We start from the raw sequence: 21,223 nt of genomic DNA on the forward strand, positions 1-21,223 counted from the left end.
CAAAACTAATCAGGCTGCATAGATGCTTTGAGCCCGGAGACCGAGGGCGCTGTGTACTTGTGCTTGGCAAAGGGAACCCCAGGTGCTTTGCATCAGCCACAAGTATGGAAGGGTCCAAAAAGGTCCTAGCGCTTCAATCCAGGAGAACAGTTGTGGGGTGTGAAGGAAACCACTGAAATCTACTAGTGCTCTAGAGTTCCTTATAGGGGGATTGCAGGACTTTATCTACTCAGAATAGGTCATCAGTAGTAGTTCGGGGGTCCGCCAATCAGCTGATCATTTGGACCCGTGTTAGTAGTCAACGCTGGTCAGTGTAATACCCACGTTGAATTCCGCTCCTTATAGGAGGCAGCGCTCCCATTGATTTCTATGGGAGTGAAGTTGGTTATCACACCTCCCGGGAGCCAACAGAATGAACGATAATCATTCATTTTAGGACTCATTCAGACGACCGTTTTACCGGTCTCTGTGAGCCGACTATTGTTTTTTTTTTATTTATTCCGCACTGTGTCTCATAGCGAGGTTACACATGTATTGTTGCCCATATCCAATGTATTGTGTACGCTACCCATAGGAATGAATAGGGCTCTCGCTGCATGATACGTGATGAAGTAGAGCATGCTGCGATCTTTTTCACATGCGTATCCACACACAGTGCCTGCACGCTAATGTGAGCGGATCAATGAAAGTCCATTTACTTTCATTGACTCCATTCACCGCGTGTCACATGGTTGTGTGAATGAGCCCTTATGCAGGCATAGAAATCATCGTTGGCTTATTCGCTTATCGTTCGGTATAAACGGCGCTCATTCAGTCGCTCTCATTCACTTATACAGCGAATGTGGAAGATCAAACGATTCTTGTTTGAATGAGCCAATGATGTGTCTGCATGTATGAACAGGCTGCAGGAGCAAATGAGCCAGCGATGACGTCACTCGCTCATTCAAATGATGATCTGCTCGTCTAAAAGGACCCTAAATCACCGCTCATCCTGGGTCAGGAGTCCAGTGGGCGGTAATCTGTGACCGTAAGCTGTCCATTACTGATTAGGACCGCCCACTGGACTCCTAAGCATAAAAAGCCTAAGAAATGACAAGTTACACAGAAACTTCTACAAAACTATATATCGATCTTCTCGGCTCCTCCTGCTGTATAAGAAGATGCCTACAGCGTGGACTGCTTCCCCTTTTAGGTTCTAGAAACTTTTATTGATGGGCTGAATGTTTGATGTCGCTGCAAAAAAGGCAAAAAAAATCCAATCTGTCCTCCATATGTAATAATGCTGAGGCCGGATCGGGATAATTTTCTGGCTCTAATTATATTCCATCTTCTGTGTGTGTGTTGGCTTCTATATGTCCTGCTCTTCCAGTGTTCCTGATGGTTTACGGTTAGGGTGTTCACCATGTATACAATGTCCCGCACCAACTCATGTCTGCCCCAAGTGCTTTACGTCACGCAAGTTCCCAAACTTGGGTCTTGGAATCCCTGGGATTCCCCAATAGTCTGATCCCTACCGTAGTGCTTGCTGCCTTTGTATATCCATAGAATGACCTCCTTCTGAGAGACGGAAGCAGGTGCACCGCAGAAAGAAAATGTTCTGAATTAATTACATTATTTGCATTTTGCTATACTGAGTCATGGTACATTGAAATCCTCTGACTGCTGTAAATACTACGCTGAGGAACCGGGAAGGGAGGTGGTTTTACAGGGTATGATTGATGTAACAGTATTGGCCTCCTATCTGTTCACATCCGATTATATGACAGCATGGGACATAGTTTATATGCCAGGAGAAATGTAGCTGCCTGGCTCAGTGGTTAACACAGTTTCTGCAACACTAGGACCCTACCTTCAAGTCTGATCGAGGGCAACATCTGCATGGCGTTTGTATGTGGCTTTTTGCTTTCTTCTAACTGTTCTTTTCCTTCCTTTCCTCCTCTAGAGAAGGAAGAACAACAACCATGGTGGTGGTAATTGCCTGCTTAAAAGTATCTTTAGAGACCTTATGCACTGTCCCAATGTAGCCTTTGATTTAACCCTTTCCAATCCACTGTCTGACGTCTAAAGACATTATACATGTACAGCTCCGATTTGGAAGACGTCCGTCGGGGTTCCCTTACTGTATATTGCCAGCCTCTCTGCTGTCGGAGCCTATCCAACGTGTCACCTCATGCAGTACTGGCTTTAGCCAGCATAAAGCGCCGTTGTTTAACAGCAGAAAAAGAGTAAGCCCCCTAGGAAAACCAGGATACAAATTGGATTCGAAAGGGTTAATGCAGGAGTGAGGATCGCTGATTGAAGGGAGGTGAAGCGGAGCAGAGATCGCTTCCGTACGCCCATCTCCATTCACAGTAAACAGGCCGTCGTCCATAGATTAAAAGATGGCCTCTTATACACGGACTGATCGTCGTTTGATTTTTACGTCTGCTGAATTGTCATTGGTCGTTCACTCGCTGCTGGTATTTACGCTAAACCATTATTCCGATTCGGGCGATTAGCGTTCCGTATAAAAGGGTTCTCGCAGCGTCATGAAGTTATAGAGTTTAGTTCTAAACTGCGACTTTTATCTTTGCACATTGGAAGTCAATATATTTCTGGCTATGAATTCTGCTTTCCAGCCGTATAGAATGTGAATCCCGCGGCCCGCTCTCACCAGCGGTAATAGTCATTTGCCATAATCCATTGTCACTGCGGACCTTCCCATACACCTCCCAGGTGTGACGGCTCCGCTATTTATCTCCTGCCCTCAGTATTGACATCTTCATGGTTTCGGTCACTTAAGATACATATATTAGTGAGGCAAACCAGTATTGTGAGCAGTCATGCAATATGGCGGGTGTGACTGCTTATTTATAGCTCCGATTAATGTGCTAATGAACGTGGAGCCGTACAACCAGGTGTTGGCCAAGCACACACTGCCATCTGTAAGGTCGTTAGCATGTTCTTAGGATCTTGTTCTATTTAGAATAGTCTGGGCTTTACATTTCTGGTGACTTCTACTGCCAGGCAGTGCCCTTTCCTGACTGCAGGGGGCGTCCTATGGGCAGATGTGTTACCCTTGCCAGCACTATACTCCCCATAGAAGCCATTAGTAACGGCACCGTCCTGTCGCATGTTACATGAAGCCAACATTGACAAGCGGCTTACAGATGTCACAAACTTCTAACAGTGCGTTAAATGAACGGTCACAGCAAACAAGGACTGTTTGCTACAATGTATCCATGTAATCCCCTCACTAACATTTGTATCACATGAAGGCATCCCTCTCCAACTGCTCACTCCTGATCTCACCTCCGGCATCGGAACGTCTATTACAACCATCCTTTCCTAAGAAACGTAGCTTGGCCCATGGAGCGTTCCCTCCGTTCTGCACGGTCAGGTTTACTCCATACGTATGTAAAGAACGCCAAACTGATGATCGCTGTATTGTGTAGCATCCGGAAATGGACTTAGTTGATGGATAATGGAAGCGCTGGGTGCATGGAGCTGCGGTGATGAATGGATGAGTAGTGCAGGTAGTAATGTGTCATCCTGGCATAAGTTTGATGTAAAGTGGTGTAAAGCTGGACTCTGCAGACTAATCCTATGTTTTTCCTATGAACACCCCAGCTGCTGGCCTTCCAGTCTGGTCGGGGCCATTACTCACAAAACCGATGATCAGGATACATTTAGTGCTGCTTATTCATAGGAAAATCCGCAATGACCAGCGACCCACGTCATCAGGGGATTAAACACCTGTACATGGGGCGCACGGGCGCTGTGAGATCACACATCGCCTGTCAGCCGCTGTTAGGATTATTATGTTTTTGCTTACAGTAGTCAAAAGATAATCCATACTGAGCTGTTCTTCTCGGTCGTCCATGCTAAGCCCCTGGCCCCGGGTATTCTTTTTGGATCTGATGAATCATCTCGGTCGTTCCGGCGCTGGGTGTATGTCTGGGCACAAGCGGGCACTTCCCATTACCGTCCAGCATTATAATAGAATAAGAGTTTTTGTGCTTTTTCCATTCAGATCCGTCTGTATGTGAGTTGTAATGTCACACTGAAACGATGCCTCAGCAGTCCACTGAAGATGAATCCGAGCCGCTCTTCATGTTTATGTGACGACTGCCCAGTTTAGTTTAATTGCATAGTTAGTGTGTATATAATATAAAAATATTTTGAACAGCCACTTTATTAGAAACGCTGGCTCTTTCCCGTTTGTAGCTTGGGAAAGCTGGTCATCTGAGCGACTTCTAATAAGGCCATTGGTGCTAGACTAGCCATAGCCAGGATTTCACTGCTTTCAGAGTATGGTGTAACATCCAGCAAAAGGGGATCCTGTGGATGTAAAGAATTAATGAAAGGGGTCAGAGGAGGATATCAAGAATCATTCTAGCAAACCGGTGCTGTACAGTCAGCAATATGCAGTCTAATAAAACACTGGTGCTCCAATTAACGGGAGCGAATGCACAACTTGTCGTTCCTTAGCACGGATGGGCTATAACACTAGACGAGCAGATTTAGCACTGTTGTTTCTCGCTCGTGTCATTGGGGTACACAGCAAAGACCGTGGGATATAGCTTCTGCCACTAGGAGGCGACACTAAGCACAAAAAGTTAGCTCCGCCCTCTGGCTATATCCCTCCTGCCGACAGCAGGCTAATCAGTTTTTAGCTTAGTGTCTCGTAGGAGGACGGTCGTGCCCGTTAGGGCTAGTTTTAAGGGCCAGGGTTAGACGGAGAGGCAGGACGCTCCCCATCAAACCCGAACGGAGAGGAGGGCGAACAACCTCGGGTTTGTCCAGGTTGCTTCTTGCCCGGCCCGCCTCAGAAGAAAAGGTGGCCCATCCGGATCATATATATCTGCATGTAGCCCGCCAGCGAGAGCCCCCCCATGTTTGGTGCAGAGGTCCGCATCCCCTTCCCATGGGCAGGCGATGTTACAGGGGTAGGCTGCTGGAACTGGGGAGCCGCTATTTCTACCAGCAAGGACGCAAGAGGTGAGTATGCGCTGGCGACCTTCCCTTCCCCCCTCCCTTGGCTCTCCCCGTACGTCGCGGCATGGCGTAGGGTAAGCGCTAGTGTGCCCATATTATAGTGCAGCGGCTGGCAGGTTAATCTCTCCCTCTGCTCCCTTTGAGCTAGCAGGCAGCGCAGGGGGCTGTTTCTGGGTGATGGCTTACCTGGTGGTGTTCTGGTGCTGGTATCAGGGCACGAGCATGCTGAGTTGGCATGGCTACACGCGGTGGTGTCCCGGCGAGGCCCCTTAGTAGCACAGCGCATTGACATAGTGCCGCCCGGGCTTTAGCTCCTGGCAATTGGGGGCACTCCTGCAGCATATGGGGCACAATAGGGGGCCTCTGTGCAGCCCTGGGCGCGGCAGCAACACTCTGGACTGATGGGGGCGTGGCTACGACTTGACCACGCCCTAGCACGCATGGGGGGCGTGGTTTCGCGGGACGCAGCGTAGGGGGCGTGGCTTAGCTGCGTAGGGGGCGTGGCCTCTTTGGGATGCACGGTGCCCCTCTCCGGCCCCTCCCTTCCTCCCTCCCTCTCAAGGATTGTGAGGAGGGATGATGTGGTGAAGCAGCATATTGGGAGATAGCGCGCCAAAGATTGAGACCGCCCTGCGCCTCCACTCCTTGCTGCTGTGCTTGCTCAGGCTGGTGTGCAGTAGAAGTCAAAGTTCCAGGAGGCCTCTTCAGCATCTGCAGGCTCTCGACTCAGCGGCTCCCCGGACCTCGACAAGGACCCAGGGTAAGCTGCCTGGCGGCGATCTTCCCCCTCTTGCTGCTCATCTCTCCTGCCGGCGGTTGGCATAGAGGAGGATAGTTTGCAGCTTTTTGCCAGGTCAAAATCCCAGCACCATGTCCGACCTCAGAGTTCTGAAGGCTGGACCAGGGACAGCAAGAGCAACGCGCTTGGCTTGCTCACGCCGTAACCTAGAGTTCGCATGCGGACAGGCTGAGCTATTTTGTAGAGACTGCTCCCCAGCGAAACAAGTGACAGTGCAAAGCACCCCTCCCCCGTTCAGCCCCCATTTATGGCCGAGCTGGAGTGGGCCCGCTCCTTGTCCCTTGCAGGGTCGATCCTCACTCGGGCGTCTGGTGCGATTTTGGAGAAGTTGGCACAGGACGCTTCCGGTTCATGTGAGAGAAACAGAGATGGCTCGCAGCGCGGCCGTCGGCGAAGACGGGACAGGCCCCCGGACTCACGGCGGTCCTCCCGGTCTCCATCCTCCTCGCCGTTTTGCGCTCCTCGGGTACGAGGTCGCGTCGATCATCGACAGAGAAGGTCTGTTCGGACGAGGATTGGTTTGACTCCTCCTCAGACTTTGTCATGGAGGAGGATCAGGTCCTTAGATTTTCGGCGATGGTGGAGAGCTTAGGGGATACGTTTCAGCTCACTGAGCAAGAGCCACAGGCGTCTGGGATCCTTTTCTTTTAGGCAGCCCAGACACTTCCTGAAGACCTTTCCTGCCCATGAGGCCTTTGACAAGGTCCTATCTAAGGAGTGGAAGGCACCGGGATAAGCGTTCCTTCCAAGTTTGGTTACTTGGACGGGAAATACCTCTTCTCGCAAAAGTTAGGAGAAGTAGTCGATCCCACCGCTAGTTGATTCGCCTATCTCTCGCCTGGCTAAGCCTATTATGCTGCCTACGGCGGAGTCCTCCTATCTCATGGATTTCAAGGATCGAAAGGTCGAGGCGTTGGCGAAGACCGTTTTCGAGGCGGTTAGGTCGGCTCTTAAGCCTGTGTTTGCCTCTTCCCGGGTCAGTAAGGCTATTACTGACTGGGCAAAACGGTTACGAGGGGGAGTCCTTGAAGGGGCTTCTCCCGGGAATTTGCCAGGCACAGCACAGCAGATGCAGCCAAACAGGTGGCTCGGGCCTCTGCAGCATCAATGGCAACTTGCCGGAGCCTATGGTTAAAATCGTGGGATGCAGATCCTTCTTCAAAGGGGTCGTTAATCAATATGCCCTTTGGAGGATCTCGCCTTTTTGGCGCCGAGCTAGTCGGGCTCATCTCAGAGGGTCAACGGGCATTCTAAGCTGAATGTTCTTGCTCTCGTCAGATGGCGGCCCCCAGCCAGCATGTCCGCCTGGGAGGCCCAGGTCCCGTTGACTTCTACGGGTAAAAGGAGCTCGCTTTTGCCGCAGCAGAGACTTTTGCCCCTGTCGCCGAACGAGTTCTCGCAGGATGGAGAGGAAAGGTCCGCAGGAGCGGGTATAAAGGAAGAGGACTCCCTTTAAACCAAGGTCTCTTGGCGTGGGCCTCAGCCTACGAGGAGTTCCAAAAGCCCTCCGCATGAGGGACTGCCCCCACCTGTTTCCGGATAGGGTGGGGGGTCGGCTTCTCTAGGTCAGCCAGGTCTGGTCGACTCATGTCTCAGATACCTGGGTGCAGGAGGTCGTGTCCAGGGGCTATGCAATAGAGTTCCTGATGCAACCACACGTCCGCCCCCTTTTTTTCGGCCCAGAACCCCGAGGGACCCAGGGAAAGCAGCAGCTATCCTCAAGGCGGTCCACACTCTCTATTTTGCAGGGGGTGGTGCAAGCTCTCCCCGAGCATCACTGTGCGGGGTTCTACACTAATCCTTTGGTGGTCCCCGAAAAGGGTGGCTGTCTGTCCGATTGTGGCTCTAAAGAAATTGATCAAGTTGGTGGCGGTTCGTCATTTCCGCATGGAATCTGTACGACCGGTCATCGCATCCTTGGAGGCAGGGGAGTTCCTTTCCTCGATAGATATCCAGGATGCATATTTACAAATCCCCATTCATCAGGCGCACCAGCGCTTCCTCCGATTCGGGCACTGGATCGGATGGTTTCCAGTTCACAGCGTTGCTTTTCGGGCTGGCAACAGCTCCCAGGGTGTTTACAAGAGTCTTAACCGCAGTAATGGCATTCGTGCATTCCAGGGGGGTCGTTGCCATGCCATATCTGGACGACATCCTGGTAAAGCCCCGACCCAGCGGGACAACCTGGAGAGCCTGCAGATTGCCTTGGACACTCTTCCAGGTTTGGCTGGCTGATTTATTACAAGAGGCATCTCTTGTGCCAGCACAATGCATGGTGTACCTGGGGATGTGCTTCGACACGATTCTGGGTCGAGTGGCTCACCCGGAGGCAAAACACCAGCTGCTGCAGAAGCAAGTACTGTCCCTTCTATGACGGCAACTGGTGGCGATCCGCCATGCAATGAAGGTCTTGGGCCTAATGGTCTCGTTTCTGAGGCGGTTTCATTTGCCCAGTTTGGGTTGGCATGATCCCTCGATCGGAAGGTAAGCATTCCACCTGGGGTTCAGCAGTCACTCCAGTGATGGTTGGACTGGCCACGCATTCAGCAGGGCAGGTCGTTCCTGCGCCTGCAATGGCAGGTGCTGGCTACAGACGCCAGCATGTCAGGCTGAGGGTGCGCGCTGGGGGATCCGGTGGCACAAGGAACCTGGTCCAGGCAGGAATCCGGTCTCTATATAAATGTATTGGAGCTGCAAGCAGTAGTCCGGACCTTGCAGTTCTTTGCACATCGGCTGGAGGGAATGCCAGTGCGACCGCGGTGGCTTACATAAGCCATCAGGGCGGGACCTGCAGCAAAGGAGTCACTGGATCCGATGGCATCCCGCTTCAGACAGAAGCTTCCAGCCTAGCTGGCCAGGTCAAGGGATCCCAGAGCACTAGCAGCAGATGCGCTAATGGCTCCCCGGACGGGTTGTCATTACCCCTAGGTCTTCCCGCAAGCTCCTCATTTCCCGGCTGCTCTGGAGAAACAGGAAGGAGGGCTACCTGTGATTCTCTTAGTCCCAGATTGACCGCAAGAAACATGGTATGCGGAACTCGTGGACCTGGTAGCAGTCGTGCCCTGGTGGTACCCCTGTGAAAAGATCTGCTCTCTCAGGGTCCCCTCTACCACCAGAATTTGGCTACGCGGCATTGGACGGCGTGGCGGTGGAGGCCACGGTACTGAGGGCACGGGTTTCTCAGACCCAGTTATTCCAACAATGATTAGGGCTAGAAAGCCGTCGTCATTGAAAGTATTTCACCGGGTAATTCCAAAGAACAAACACTAGAATATGGTGTGCTGTATTGTCAGCTTGCTCACTTCACTACCACTGACGAGGGCTCTGTGCAGCCAATACGTGTCTGGTTAGAGATGGGTACACCTGGCAATTTTAAATATGACTAAATAGAGAGGATTACAAATTTTGCTCTGCAGGCAAGCGTGGATTACACTTTTTCCTGCATGGAATTTTTTACCATATCACCGGGTGTGGAAAACATCCCTTCGCTGGTGCGAGCAGAGGGGGGCACACCCGAGGCATTTCTCGTTGGCTCGCCTCCTTGTCTTTTCTCCAGGACGGGTTGGACTTGGGCCTGAGCCTCAGCTCCCTTAAGGGATAGGTTCCGGCCTTTTCGGTCTCCGATGCCACCCTGGGACCTAAAACGGGTTCTGGATGCCATACAGGCTCATCCGTTTGAACCATTAGTGGAGATATCGCGGCGGCTGATGTCCTGGGAGGTTGCCTTCCTGGTGGCGGTTACCTCTTCGCGCAGGGTGTCGGAGATTGAGGCTCTGTCGGCAAAACCACCTTTTACGGTTTTTCACCAGGATGGGGTGGTGCTGTGACCGGTGCGGTCTTTTCTCCCAAAGGTGGTGTCAACCTTCCACATTAATGAAGACCTTGTACTACCATCGTGTCCAGAGACTGTTCACCCTAGGGGACGGGCTCTGCATACCGTAGACCTAGTCCACGCCTGAGGACGTATTTGGACCAGACCGCGTCCTTCCGGCGCTCGGGTTCCCTGTTTGTGATACCGGATGGTCCGAGACGTGGTCTTGCAGCATCAAAAGTGACAGTTGCTCGCTGGTTTCGTTCGGCAGTGGTGGAGGCCTACCAGGTTAGAGGTTAGACACCGCAGTTTCCGGTGACGGCACACTCCGCCAGGGCACTGGGGGCTTCATGGGCGGTAAATCACGGGGCCTCAGTGTCACAAGTGTGTAGGGCGGCTTCCTGGGTATCCCTGCACGCCTTTTTCTAAATTTTATCAGATGCATACGTTTGCATCAGCCGACGCTTGCTAGGTCAAAAGGGTTTTACAGACGGCTGTAAACTGACTGCATGCGTTTATGATTTTTGTACCCACCCTCGGGGACGGCTGTGGGACGTCCCACGGTCTTTGCTGTGTACCCCAATGACACGAGCGAGAAAAGAGGATTTTTACTCACCGTAAAATCTCTTTCTCGTCTCGTCATTGGGGGACACAGCACCCACCCCTCTTTCTTTATATGACACAGTGGTGGTCCTGGTCGGACTCCGGATTCTGTAAGTCACACATGGTCATGTGTTTTTCATTACAGTTAAATTTTGTTGATGTGTCATATTGCTAACTATTGTTGTCTCTCGGTTCCCGCATGGCTACTCCAACTGCTGGCATGACAAACTGATTAGCCTGCTGTCGGCAGGAGGGATATAGCCAGAGGGCGGAGCTAACTTTTTGTGCTTAGTGTCGCCTCCTAGTGGCAGAAGCTATATCCCACGGTCTTTGCTGTGTCCCCCAATGACGAGACGAGAAAGAGATTTTACGGTGAGTAAAAATCCTCTTTTTGGGTGCATTCACGCAGAATTTGCACTATGTATTTTGGTGTGGATCCGCATCAAAATCCACCCCGTATTGCAGATTTTACCCTCTCAATTGAAGGGGTGAATTCTGCTGTGGATCTGCAGCAAAATAAACCTAAAATCTGCTCCAATGGTGCAAATTGTGACGCAGAATTCAATGTGGATTTTCCGCTGCATAAAACGTATTTTCTGCACAAAATCCGTTGTGCGCAGAAATGGAAAGGTGAGACTCCCGTGGGCAATAGAGCACAAGAAGTGGATCGCTGAGCAGTGGAAAGCATCTGCTGGTCAGATAGATCCAGATTTCTGTTGCACAGTGCTGATGGGAGGTCAGAATTTGACGCAAGCAGCATGAATCAATGAACCCTTCCTGTCAGCTGGTCAGAACGTGTCAGCACCTTCACCTAACTTGCGGCAATTACTAGAAGCTTCCTGTCCGTAGGGGCCGATATTCCTGAAGATCCCACTGTGTGTTAAGATCTATGCTATGACAAATTGCTGCGGATCTGAAGGCCGAAGGAGGTCCAACATGCTGCTAAATGGGGGTCTCTAATAAAGTGCCTGTTAGATGTATTTTGCTGCCCTGAATAAAAAAAGAATCAATATATTAAGAGAAAATCTGTTACATTTTCTGGATGCTGATCATTTTGTCCTTTTTTTTGTATTGCAGAACGGACGAAAAAACTGCTGGCAGAATTTGGGAAGTTGTACGAGGATCAGTATGGCGTTGCTCTGTTTAATAGTGTCCGCTACGAGATTGAAGGGAATGGAGGCCCACAGACACAACTACTTCATCGGAAGGTATATCATCAATGTTGGTTTGTCAAGTACCTGCCTCTTTGTCTGTCTGCCCTCATAAATGGCCAGAGCCAAGGACGTATCTATAGGGGATGCAGAGGATGCGATTGCACCCAGGCCCAGGAGCCTTATGCCCAATGTCCACGGCATATCTGCATTGTGGATTCCGCGCTGGTCATCCACATGGAAGATCCGCAAGTCAAGCCACACATAGGGAAGCATTGGGCGTCCGCACATGAAATAAGGCATGCAGACTGGTTTTGCGGACCTTTTGGCCCAGAAAACAAATCGCAGCGTGTTCCATTTCAGTGCGGTTCCTGCACTTCAATGGAAGCCATCCCATCCGCGGCCTGTCGGTTGAATTGTGCTTGGGCCGTGGATTACACGTCCACAGTGAAGAAAATAGAAGACCCGGACAGGCACGCAGTAGACCTTGACGGGTAAGAAGTGTTCTCGGCCGTGGGCAGGGTCGGATTCTGCTGTGGACATTGGGCCTTAGAAGGTCCATAAGGCCTCGCTTCTCCATATAGGGAGCCCAGTACTATGAATAAAGCATTATAACTGGGGGCCCTGTTACAGGTTTTGCATTGGGGCCCAGAAGCTTCAAGTTACACCTCTGCTCAGAGCGGTCGGGTATATATGTGACTTTGTTGGTGAAGATAAAAAAAACAAACAAAAGTGAATCAGTTGTTCAGAATTTTTTTTTCCTCCTTTTCAGCTCCCACTCAAAGACAGGGTGATCTTTTCTGGGAACCTCTTCCAGTATCTAGATGATACGAAAAAGTGGAGGAACCGTTTCTGCCTCGTTCCTCACCACTATGGACCAGTGCTTTATGAGAACGAATTGGTAAGTGCTGTCCATGATCGCCCTCATTACCGATCTACAGTCAGGCCTGACAACTTAGAAAACTTTATTCTTCATACTAGGCTTATGAGCGTGGCCTGCAGCCCCGAGCCGGCATCAACTGTGCTGGGTACCGAGTGCTCACCTCCCTGGACCAGTACACCGAGATGCTTAACAGTACAATTCCAGGTAAGCACTACGTTAAATCATCTGTTGGATATGTCAGATTTTCTCCTGTCTATTTTGTATTTATGACATATCCAAGTGTGCGAATTGCCTGTAGACCGTGGGCTGACCTGTTGTTCAGTGTAAGCCGCAGCCATTTACTACTTGTAAACGCTCACCACCCCGTACCTCCATTCCAGCAGCGCTGTGAGCGATGCCAACGATACTCACTCCTGTGTAATAGCACAGGAGCGGGCATCGCTGGGATGAGTGTCTGGCATCGTTTGGAGCATAAATCCGCATACAGTTGAGCCCTTTTGAAAGGAGGTAATTGGCTGCGGATCTGGGCAGCAGCATGGGCCAATCCATGGAGGAAAACCACAGCTCAGCTGCGAATTACGAGACTGAGTCACACTGGATTTTTCCAGCGAAGAGTCAGCCATGCGAACAGGGACTTGTATATTAGCATTTAAAGGGGTTGTCCAATGCACCTGTCATTAGGATGGGCCACCAGTACTTGATCAGTGGCAGTCTGACTCTCTGTATCCCTTCTGATCAGTTGGTTAAATGTCTTAGACCAATGGTGTATACTAATGTACAGTGTGCATTAGCTAGTCAGAAGCTGGTGTGGCCATCTTTGTTTCTCCAAGCCCAGAGCTTTGCTTTAAGGACTGGATAACCCCTTTAAACCAAATATTGCCTGACTTTATTTTGGCCTGATGGTTATATGAAGCTCTCCAACAGATTGTGCATCCAATATGGATGGGTGTCTGAGAGGTGGTGATGGCCCTCTCGTTAGAGACGGATCACAGAGTATGGCTGGGGCATCACACAGTATTCACATCATGCCCCTTTGTTGTGTTATGAGGCTGTAAAATCACTATAAGGGGAGAATACAGGCAGTGATTTTACTTTCTTATGTTTGCAGGCTTGAAAGTGAAGGCGGGCAGCGCACAGATGAAATGTGCCACACAGTTCCCTGTAATCCTGTGGCACCCGTACTGCCGCCACTACCAATTCTGCTTCATGACCGAGCGGGAGCAGCAGCGGTGGAGCGCCGTGTTCCAGGACTGCGTGCGTCACTGCAATAACGGTACGTATGGAGCCTGAACCTATGGCACACAAGGGGTGACGCTTCATTTCTGGTATCAGATCTTGCTGCCTAGTGCGGATGAAGCCCGGTATTTTACTTTAATTGAGGGTACTTATGGAGAAGTCCAGGTCTGTGCTTCATACCGGCTGATGAATGGGCTTCACATTTCGGCCTTAAGGTTGTTTTATACGTTCCAGTTTATTCGCGTAGACAATTGCCGACATGCGCTCGTCTATCGGTGCTTTATACAGGCTGAATCGGACTGTTACGGGTCAAACGAACATCATGCAATCGTTCATCCCCATAAATCGGTCATGGTTCTGCTGCAGAGCCTCGTGTGGCGCAGAGTGCTAAGGCAGCAGAAATGCAGTCCTAAGCTCTCGCTCACGACCTGAAGGTTGTCTGTTCAATCCCCACATGGTTCAGGTAGCCGGCTCAAGGTTGACTCAGCCTTCCATCCTTCCGAGGTCAGTGACTGGGACCAACCTGGTACCCAGGTTTTAGAACTAAGATATCTTCAGGTTTCAGCCCTGGCTTAAAGATCTCAAAGTATATGTAAGGAAGACAACAGTATCTTGTAAAATCTCTACCGCATTTAGAGGACGCATAGAACAACCTTCCACTCATGGGTTATGCATTGCATTAGTCTTTAACCCCATCAAGCACCTAATTTGTGCACTCAGCACAGAATCTGGGCAGGGACTGTGGAAATGGTTTGTTGCAGTTTGTTAGTCATCTCGCCGGGCATCCAGTCCAGTTTGGCATTCTTCATGTTATGTTTGGAGAACTGTTAGGGGGATTCTGTATCTGTAGACTCCACAGCTGCCGGGTTTTAGTGGAATACAGAGAATTTCCCAGTAAAATAAAAACACCTGTAGATCTGTCCTTGAGGTGCCGTCCGTCACTAGTTTTTTTTTTTAAAGAGGAGTAGGATGGGAAATCTAGCTTTAAGTAATAGTTTACCAAATTCTCTCTCCTTTGTCAGGTATTCCTGAAGAAGCCCGAGTTGAATCTGCAGCTTTTACAGACTCTGTTAGGCTCTATAGGCAAGCCCGTGACCAGTACGGAACCTGGGACATGCTGTGTGGCAACCAAGTGCAGGTAATCGGCTACTGACCCCTCCTTAGTAATACGTGGCATTCTGTACTAAATTCACTGCACGGCTGGATGGCCTGGAGCAGCATTATACAGAGAAGACTTGAGGGTTGCAGCAGAGGCGTAACTTGAAGCTTCTGGGCCCCAATGCAAAACCTGTAACAGGGGCGCTAACTATAATGCTTTATTCATAGTACTGGGCTCCCTACATGGAGAAGAGAGGCCTTATGGGCCCCCTAAGGCTCCTGGGCCCGGGTGCAACCGCATCCCCTGCACCCTCTATAGTTACGCCCCTGGGTTGCAGCACTATGACCCCATTGTTCTTTGGATCAGTGGGAATGCCACAGATTAGACTCCCACCCATCATAAATCAATGGCATATATCCTAGCGAGATCCCATCACTTTACAAGATTCTAATGAGATAAACCTACAAGTTTGTCCTTTATCCCGCAGGTCCTCAGCAATCTGGTGATGGAGGACCTTATTCCTGACTTGAAAAACATCATTGGTCCCAAACTAAAGGGTAAACCCCAAGACCGGCAAAGGACATGGTTGCTGGTGAGTCACAGAATCTGTTCCCGATGTGTAAATGTAATCAGTAAAGGCCCCTTTACACGGGCTGACAGCCGTTCGAATGACTGCACAAGCGCTGACATCATCGCTAAGGTCATCGTCACTCGTGCGGAGCATTTACACAAAGTCTCGCTGCTGGATCGCAGACTTCTCCTCCTCCTTCTCGCTCAGTGTTTCACCTACTTAGTGAAGCACTGAGCAAGGAGCGTTTACACGGGACGAGAAACCAGCGAGCCAACGAGGGTTTTTTTTTTGTTTTGCTTTGTTTTTTTCCGCATTCATACTGAACAATTATAACTCAAATTTGCTCCTTTGAATGAATTTCGAGCGATAATCGTTACCTGTAAATGGGCCTTGAGATGCAAACGATTGGAGAAATAGAAGGTTGTAGAAACTAATAAACCCGCACTCCCCTACAGTAACGTCACCTATAGCTCCTCAGTATGACGTAGCTGCGCAGGCTATGGCTTTCTCTTCTTCCAGCATCCACATTGTGTCTTCTGAAGGCAAGTTAATGCAAGTTGTTTGGCATCTTGTCTGTGTGATCACTTTTGTACAAATGGGCTCAGTTGGTATTCGCACAATGTTCTATACAATGCAGCTCCGTAAAGCTGTATTAAGACTGTATTACGCCCCTCCAGCAACAGTAAGCATGAGGGAACTTGTAAGCGTGGGGAGAGAAAGAGGTTCAGGAATAGTGGACTCTGCGGCAGGCTCAGGTATAGCCCAATACTGTATGCACGCACTTATTGAAGCTCTCCAGGAACTAGCTGGACACGCAGATATTTGATACGGTCTTTGTTCTACGTCTCCGCTGACAATAGATTTCTCTGCAGTTTCCTCCAATTCACTTTCACAGGGGAAATCTATAAGAACCTCTTGCAGTCGGTGACGTCAGAGGATCGCAACTTCCACATTTTCAGAAAAAGTCACTAATACTAAAACGATAGTTTCTATAGAGTCAATCATGTGACTTTGGTCTTGTGATTTCCATTATAAACCAATGTGCTTCTATATTTTACGGCTTCCGAGTTGCATCTTTTAGCCACACTTGTATTCGCTACTGGAAGTGTCATATATGGTCTGCTATGTTAGAATTTTGTAGCACCTGTAATGTAGCATTCGCCTCTTATATGTCAGTTTCGAGGCTGTCACATGATTTCCTGGGATGCTCCGTTCTCTGACCGCGCTGCACAGAGCTGAAGTACTTGCTAGTTATTATCTGTAACCGAAGTGTTCTGGGAGATAAGTGGAGAGAAACCACTTCAGCGCCACGAGGGCCCTTCTCACCAGATATGATGGGAATCCACCTAATACAAAGGAGAAATGAGCAGGAGGAGGCTGCGTACTTGTTACTGGCATTGATGCCCAACCTCATTTGTGGATGGACCTTTAAGTTGGCTATAGAAATTAACCCCTTAAAACTGCACCCAGTTTTGCAGTGATTTTTTTTTTTCCTTTTCATCCCCAAATCCTGACAGCCATAACTTTTATTCTTATAGCAATGAAGGTGGGAAATGGTGAAAAAAAAAACAAACGTAAATAGGCTATTATTGGGCCCCATAGCCACCATTGTCACAGCAAGAACACAACACCCTAGGGGGTGGGTCAGTAGGGTGATGGAGGGAACTGGCGCCCCCTGTAAACCACTAGAATGCCGCAGCATCTAAGGGTTTAACCGCCTTAAGGACCAAATGCTGTAAATATACCGTCCTTGGTCCTGGGCTTTAATCCCCACCGATGGCAGATGTACAAGCTTTGTTTCCCCTGTGATAAGCGGGCTCCACATTTGTCTGGCTGTGTCCATCCTCTAGTCTGCTTGGATATAAGCACGAAAGATGTCTGCAGAAAGCTGTAGACCAGCCTATAATAACCTAAATATATGTTCCTTGAACTGCTGTGTCCACAGGTCTCTGATACCGTGTACAGGTTGGTGCATGAGCAGGCGCGTCTGTTCTATGAGGGGCTGGAGAAGAGATGTGGTGACAAGAGGGCACAGATGGAGAGCCAGATACGAACGGACATGGACCAGATCATTGCCTGCAAGGAGCATGTGTCCAACAAGATCCGCGGTAAAGAAGTCATTGTTTTGTATCTGTATATCTATACACACACACGCACACCTAGGCTGACAAAGGAGGGAGAGTGATAGAGAAATGGTTATACACGCACACACCCTAGAACAGGTGATTCAATGATCTTCTGGATCACTAAACTCTTGCTAGATTCTGAACTGTAAATGTGTTGTATAACAGCTGCCGTGCTGCCCAAAGCTGAACTCTGCGTGCGGAACCATGTCCAGTCACACATCCCATCTATCCTGGAAGCTCTGATGGTGCCGACAAGTCAGGGCTTTTCTGAAGTCCGAGAACTGGTCTTCACCGAAGCCACCGAAATGAACAAGAACCTGGTGAACGAAGGAGGACGGGACAAGCTGGGAGAGGTAAGGGTATAGGAAAGGGTTTAAAACAGGAGAACATGGCTGCTCTCTACAACCTCTAACCTGTGTTTGTATGTCTCCACCAGCATATGGAAAAAATATCTCAGCTGGCCTATCATCCAATTAAGATGCAGCAGTGCTATGAGAAGATGGACCACCTCAACTTGGAAGGCCTGCAGCAGAGGTTTGATGTGGGAAGTCCATCTGTGTTCAAGCAGAGGGCGCAGATTCTCATGAGAGAGGTGAGCGAATGCAGAAAACGCCCCAAGTCCTTTTATGTAATGCCATGGTTTCTAATCTGTGAGGGTTAACCAGCCTTAAATGGTTGTACGGGAGATTGAGCACACATCAACGTTAAGCTGTGTCTGTATGAATAGTTGGGGTAGCATTACAAGATTTAGGCCTTAAACCACTTGTAACTCCTGAATGTGAAGAACTCGTATCCCTTTTACATATGGTGACTATATGATGTAATCTGAATCACATGGGAACAAGGCGTGAAGAAAAGTCAAAAATTCTGAACACTACTAGACGATTTTGCATGGCAACACCCTTGTTAAAGGGATATTGCCACCTTAGACATTCACGGCCTATTCACAGGTTAGGCCGTAAATGTCTTGATAGATGCGGGTCCCACCTAGAGGGCGATGCTGTATTTGACCAGGGAGGCTTATTTATTACTCTTTTACAAATTGCCTTGGCTATTGAAAGGATGAAGCAATGGCTCCCTCTAGTGGTCCTTTGTGGAAGGAGGTTTTTCTTTTGATGTGTAGATCTCTGTATGTTACTGCTGAATGTTGGCGAGGATTTTCTAATGGATAGTGCACTTTCTTTGTAGCAAACGGACAACGCCGTGTTCACCTTTGAGCAGCTCATACACCAGGAGCTGAGCAAGTCTGAAGGAACAGAGAACCTGTGCAGAGACATCCAGCGTATACTAGAACGTGTTCTCAAGGTAAGAGAATGGCTATATGGCAGGAAAGCCATGCTGGTTCTTGTAGTAGATTCCTGATCTTCAGAATTGCCAAAAACAACAGTATCCACTTCCTTCTGCACTTGAATAGCGCCTTGTATATGTTGGGACACGGATACATTTAGCGACTTGGATCCATAGGAGGTCTCGCTGACAACACGGCTCCTGCCAGAAATGGTTACAGAAAACTACATCAGATTACAGTAGAAAAATCACAAATGATGGCGCATGCCATTATCGGCACTCTTCTTGTAATTGGTGGGAGTCCCAGGGGTGAGACCCCACCAATCAGACACTTAAGTATCCACATAGTAGATATTTTTGTTGGACAACCCCTTTAGGAAATTTAATGTTGGTTCCATTGTATGTCAGGCAGAAACGGATGTCGCCAGCAAACTGCCTTGAATTGTTAAAGAGTATCTGTACTTTCAGTCTGCAACACTCGTGCTCCGTCGGCCAGACTGAAAGTGCAGGTACTCTTTTTAAAGTTAAGGTAAAGTTTTAGATAGTGATGAGCGAGCATACTCTCTAAGGGCAATTGCTCGAGCGAGCATTGCCCTTAGCGAGTACCTGCCCGCTCGAGAGGAAAGGTTCGGGTGCCGCGGGGAAGAAACGGATGGGAGATCTCTCTCTGAGCTTTCGGTCATCATTTATAAAAACTGTCTGGCTTTATAGGTTGGCGAGGCCAGTGCTTGCTTCCTCATTCCTTGGCAGCTGGCTGGTAATGCTGACACTAGTAATGGCGTTATTAATACCATATGACCACATGGAATAAGCATTGAGTAATTACGGAAGATCAGGTTCATGGAATGAGAACATTAATATGAGTAATGTGTTTTACAGAAATATGACTATGACAGCAGCACCGTCCGGAAGAAGTTCTTCCAAGAAGCGTTACTACAAATTATCATCCCGTTTCTACTGAAGAAGTTGGCTCCGACCTGCAAATCTGTGAGTGCAGGGCGAAGGAAATGGAGGGGCTAGTTTTAGGATGTGTCACGGAGGCAGTTGTCTGTAGCGATGATAAGGCTCTGAATGAGTAAGAAAGGCTTCATAAACCGCAACACAGGAAGCAGAAGTGACACTAAACGCAACGGGGAAGATTTAATAATGTTTCTTTTGACTATTTTCTAGTGTAGATGCATTGAAAAAACATGGCATCTGGGCCAGAACCAACTGCTGGAGGCGGCATCTCTTATACATAGGCCGAGCGCAAATCCTCTATTTACTCACCATGTGCTGAACGTTCATATTGTGTAATGCCAGTAATCTCCCCCCCCATTATTAGAGAACGTGAAGAAAAAGGTTCCTTCATCAATACAGGCCTGGGTCATGGCGTTACCTTTTGAAAAGAATGTGATTAAAGTCCAGATGTGAAACTCTACTTTATTGATCCAGTCATTGATGTTTTTCGAGGTAGAAACCTCTTCCTCAGGAGGATATAAAGCTGCGGATTTCCTGAGTGAGAAGAGGATTTTACCTCGAAACGCGCCAAGTACTGGATCAATAAAGAGAAGTCAAGTTTCACATTTTGACTCTGATCACGTTCTTTCCAAACGGTTGTGCCACCAGCCATGCCTTCTCTTCACACAATTTCTATACCTTAGATGCTAATTCTACATCCATGGGTAGTATAATTTAGGCTAGCAGCACCTCTCACTCAAGTGTCAAGGGATACGCCAAGTTCCTCCAAAAACTTCCTGTTTTTTCATGCTGATTTTGGAGCGCTACCCTTCTTCCCAAGAGCCTCGTGTGGCGCAAAGTGTTAAGGCAGCAGAATGCTCTCACTCACGACCTGAAGGTTGCATGGCTCAGGTAGCCCGCTCAATGTTGATTCAGCGTTCCTTCTTTAAAATGAGTATGGGGAAGGCAATGGCAAACCACCCCGCAAAAAGAAAATGTCACAATATGATGGGAGTGACGGCGCTGCAGCCTTAAACATTGTGCATGTGACCACTCAGCTACTCATATCATTCAGTGGAATCACTACTGAAGTCCGTGATCGGTCACGTGCAGAATGAAGGTACATGATCGCCCATCACGTGAGTTTCGTGCAGCGGGCACCGGAGCTGCAGCACTGGATAGGGAGCTATGAGTGCTCTTCATTTTAACCCTTCAAGAATTTTTTTGCATGTCCCAGAAACCCCTTTAATGATGTAGAATATAACCCCAGTTTATCTGTATAGATAACCTAAAAGGAAGACAATAGCATTCACAGAGTTCTTCACATTTCCCAATGGGCAATAGATTGTAGACTACTCCCTAATCGTAGAAAAGGGCAAATATATACCTGCATTTCCACTTATATGCATTTTTCTAGTGCGAGAACTAATGCTTCCAAGTGAGAGCACAAATGTAACACTGTGTATCATTCCTATGACGGTTAGCAGCTCCAATCTATCATTTATCTGAATTGGCTGAATGTAAGCATTACATGAGCTGCTGCTGTTACTCATTGACTACATTAGAGCTGTTCTGTCCCCTCCGCAGGAGTTGCCCCGTTACCAGGAGCTTATATTTGAGGAGCTGTCTAGGTTCGTCCTGGTGGAGAACGTCTATGAAGAAGTTGTGCTACAGACTGTAATGAGAGATATTGTGCAAGGTAAGGCTGGGTAGTGATTGGATGCACTATGGCGGTGGCGGC

At 48.8% G+C, this 21,223-nt stretch overlaps 1 protein-coding gene across 1 annotated transcript in view; it reads left to right on the forward strand.

The window, feature by feature from the left end:
* Window positions 1-21,223, forward strand: part of NIBAN2 (niban apoptosis regulator 2) — a 61,587-nt gene that overhangs the window by 38,292 nt on the left and 2,072 nt on the right. The window contains exons 3-14 of the mRNA XM_066580691.1: window positions 11,268-11,398; window positions 12,114-12,242; window positions 12,323-12,428; window positions 13,333-13,497; window positions 14,483-14,598; window positions 15,047-15,151; window positions 17,076-17,238; window positions 17,422-17,609; window positions 17,693-17,848; window positions 18,445-18,561; window positions 19,423-19,530; window positions 21,070-21,181. Coding sequence (XP_066436788.1) covers window positions 11,268-11,398; window positions 12,114-12,242; window positions 12,323-12,428; window positions 13,333-13,497; window positions 14,483-14,598; window positions 15,047-15,151; window positions 17,076-17,238; window positions 17,422-17,609; window positions 17,693-17,848; window positions 18,445-18,561; window positions 19,423-19,530; window positions 21,070-21,181 — 1,596 coding nt within the window. The remainder of the gene's footprint in view (window positions 1-11,267; window positions 11,399-12,113; window positions 12,243-12,322; window positions 12,429-13,332; window positions 13,498-14,482; window positions 14,599-15,046; window positions 15,152-17,075; window positions 17,239-17,421; window positions 17,610-17,692; window positions 17,849-18,444; window positions 18,562-19,422; window positions 19,531-21,069; window positions 21,182-21,223) is intronic.

Source organism: Eleutherodactylus coqui, chromosome 10, assembly GCF_035609145.1.
Source record: "Eleutherodactylus coqui strain aEleCoq1 chromosome 10, aEleCoq1.hap1, whole genome shotgun sequence".
In the NCBI taxonomy this organism is placed as follows: Eukaryota; Metazoa; Chordata; class Amphibia; order Anura; family Eleutherodactylidae; genus Eleutherodactylus; species Eleutherodactylus coqui.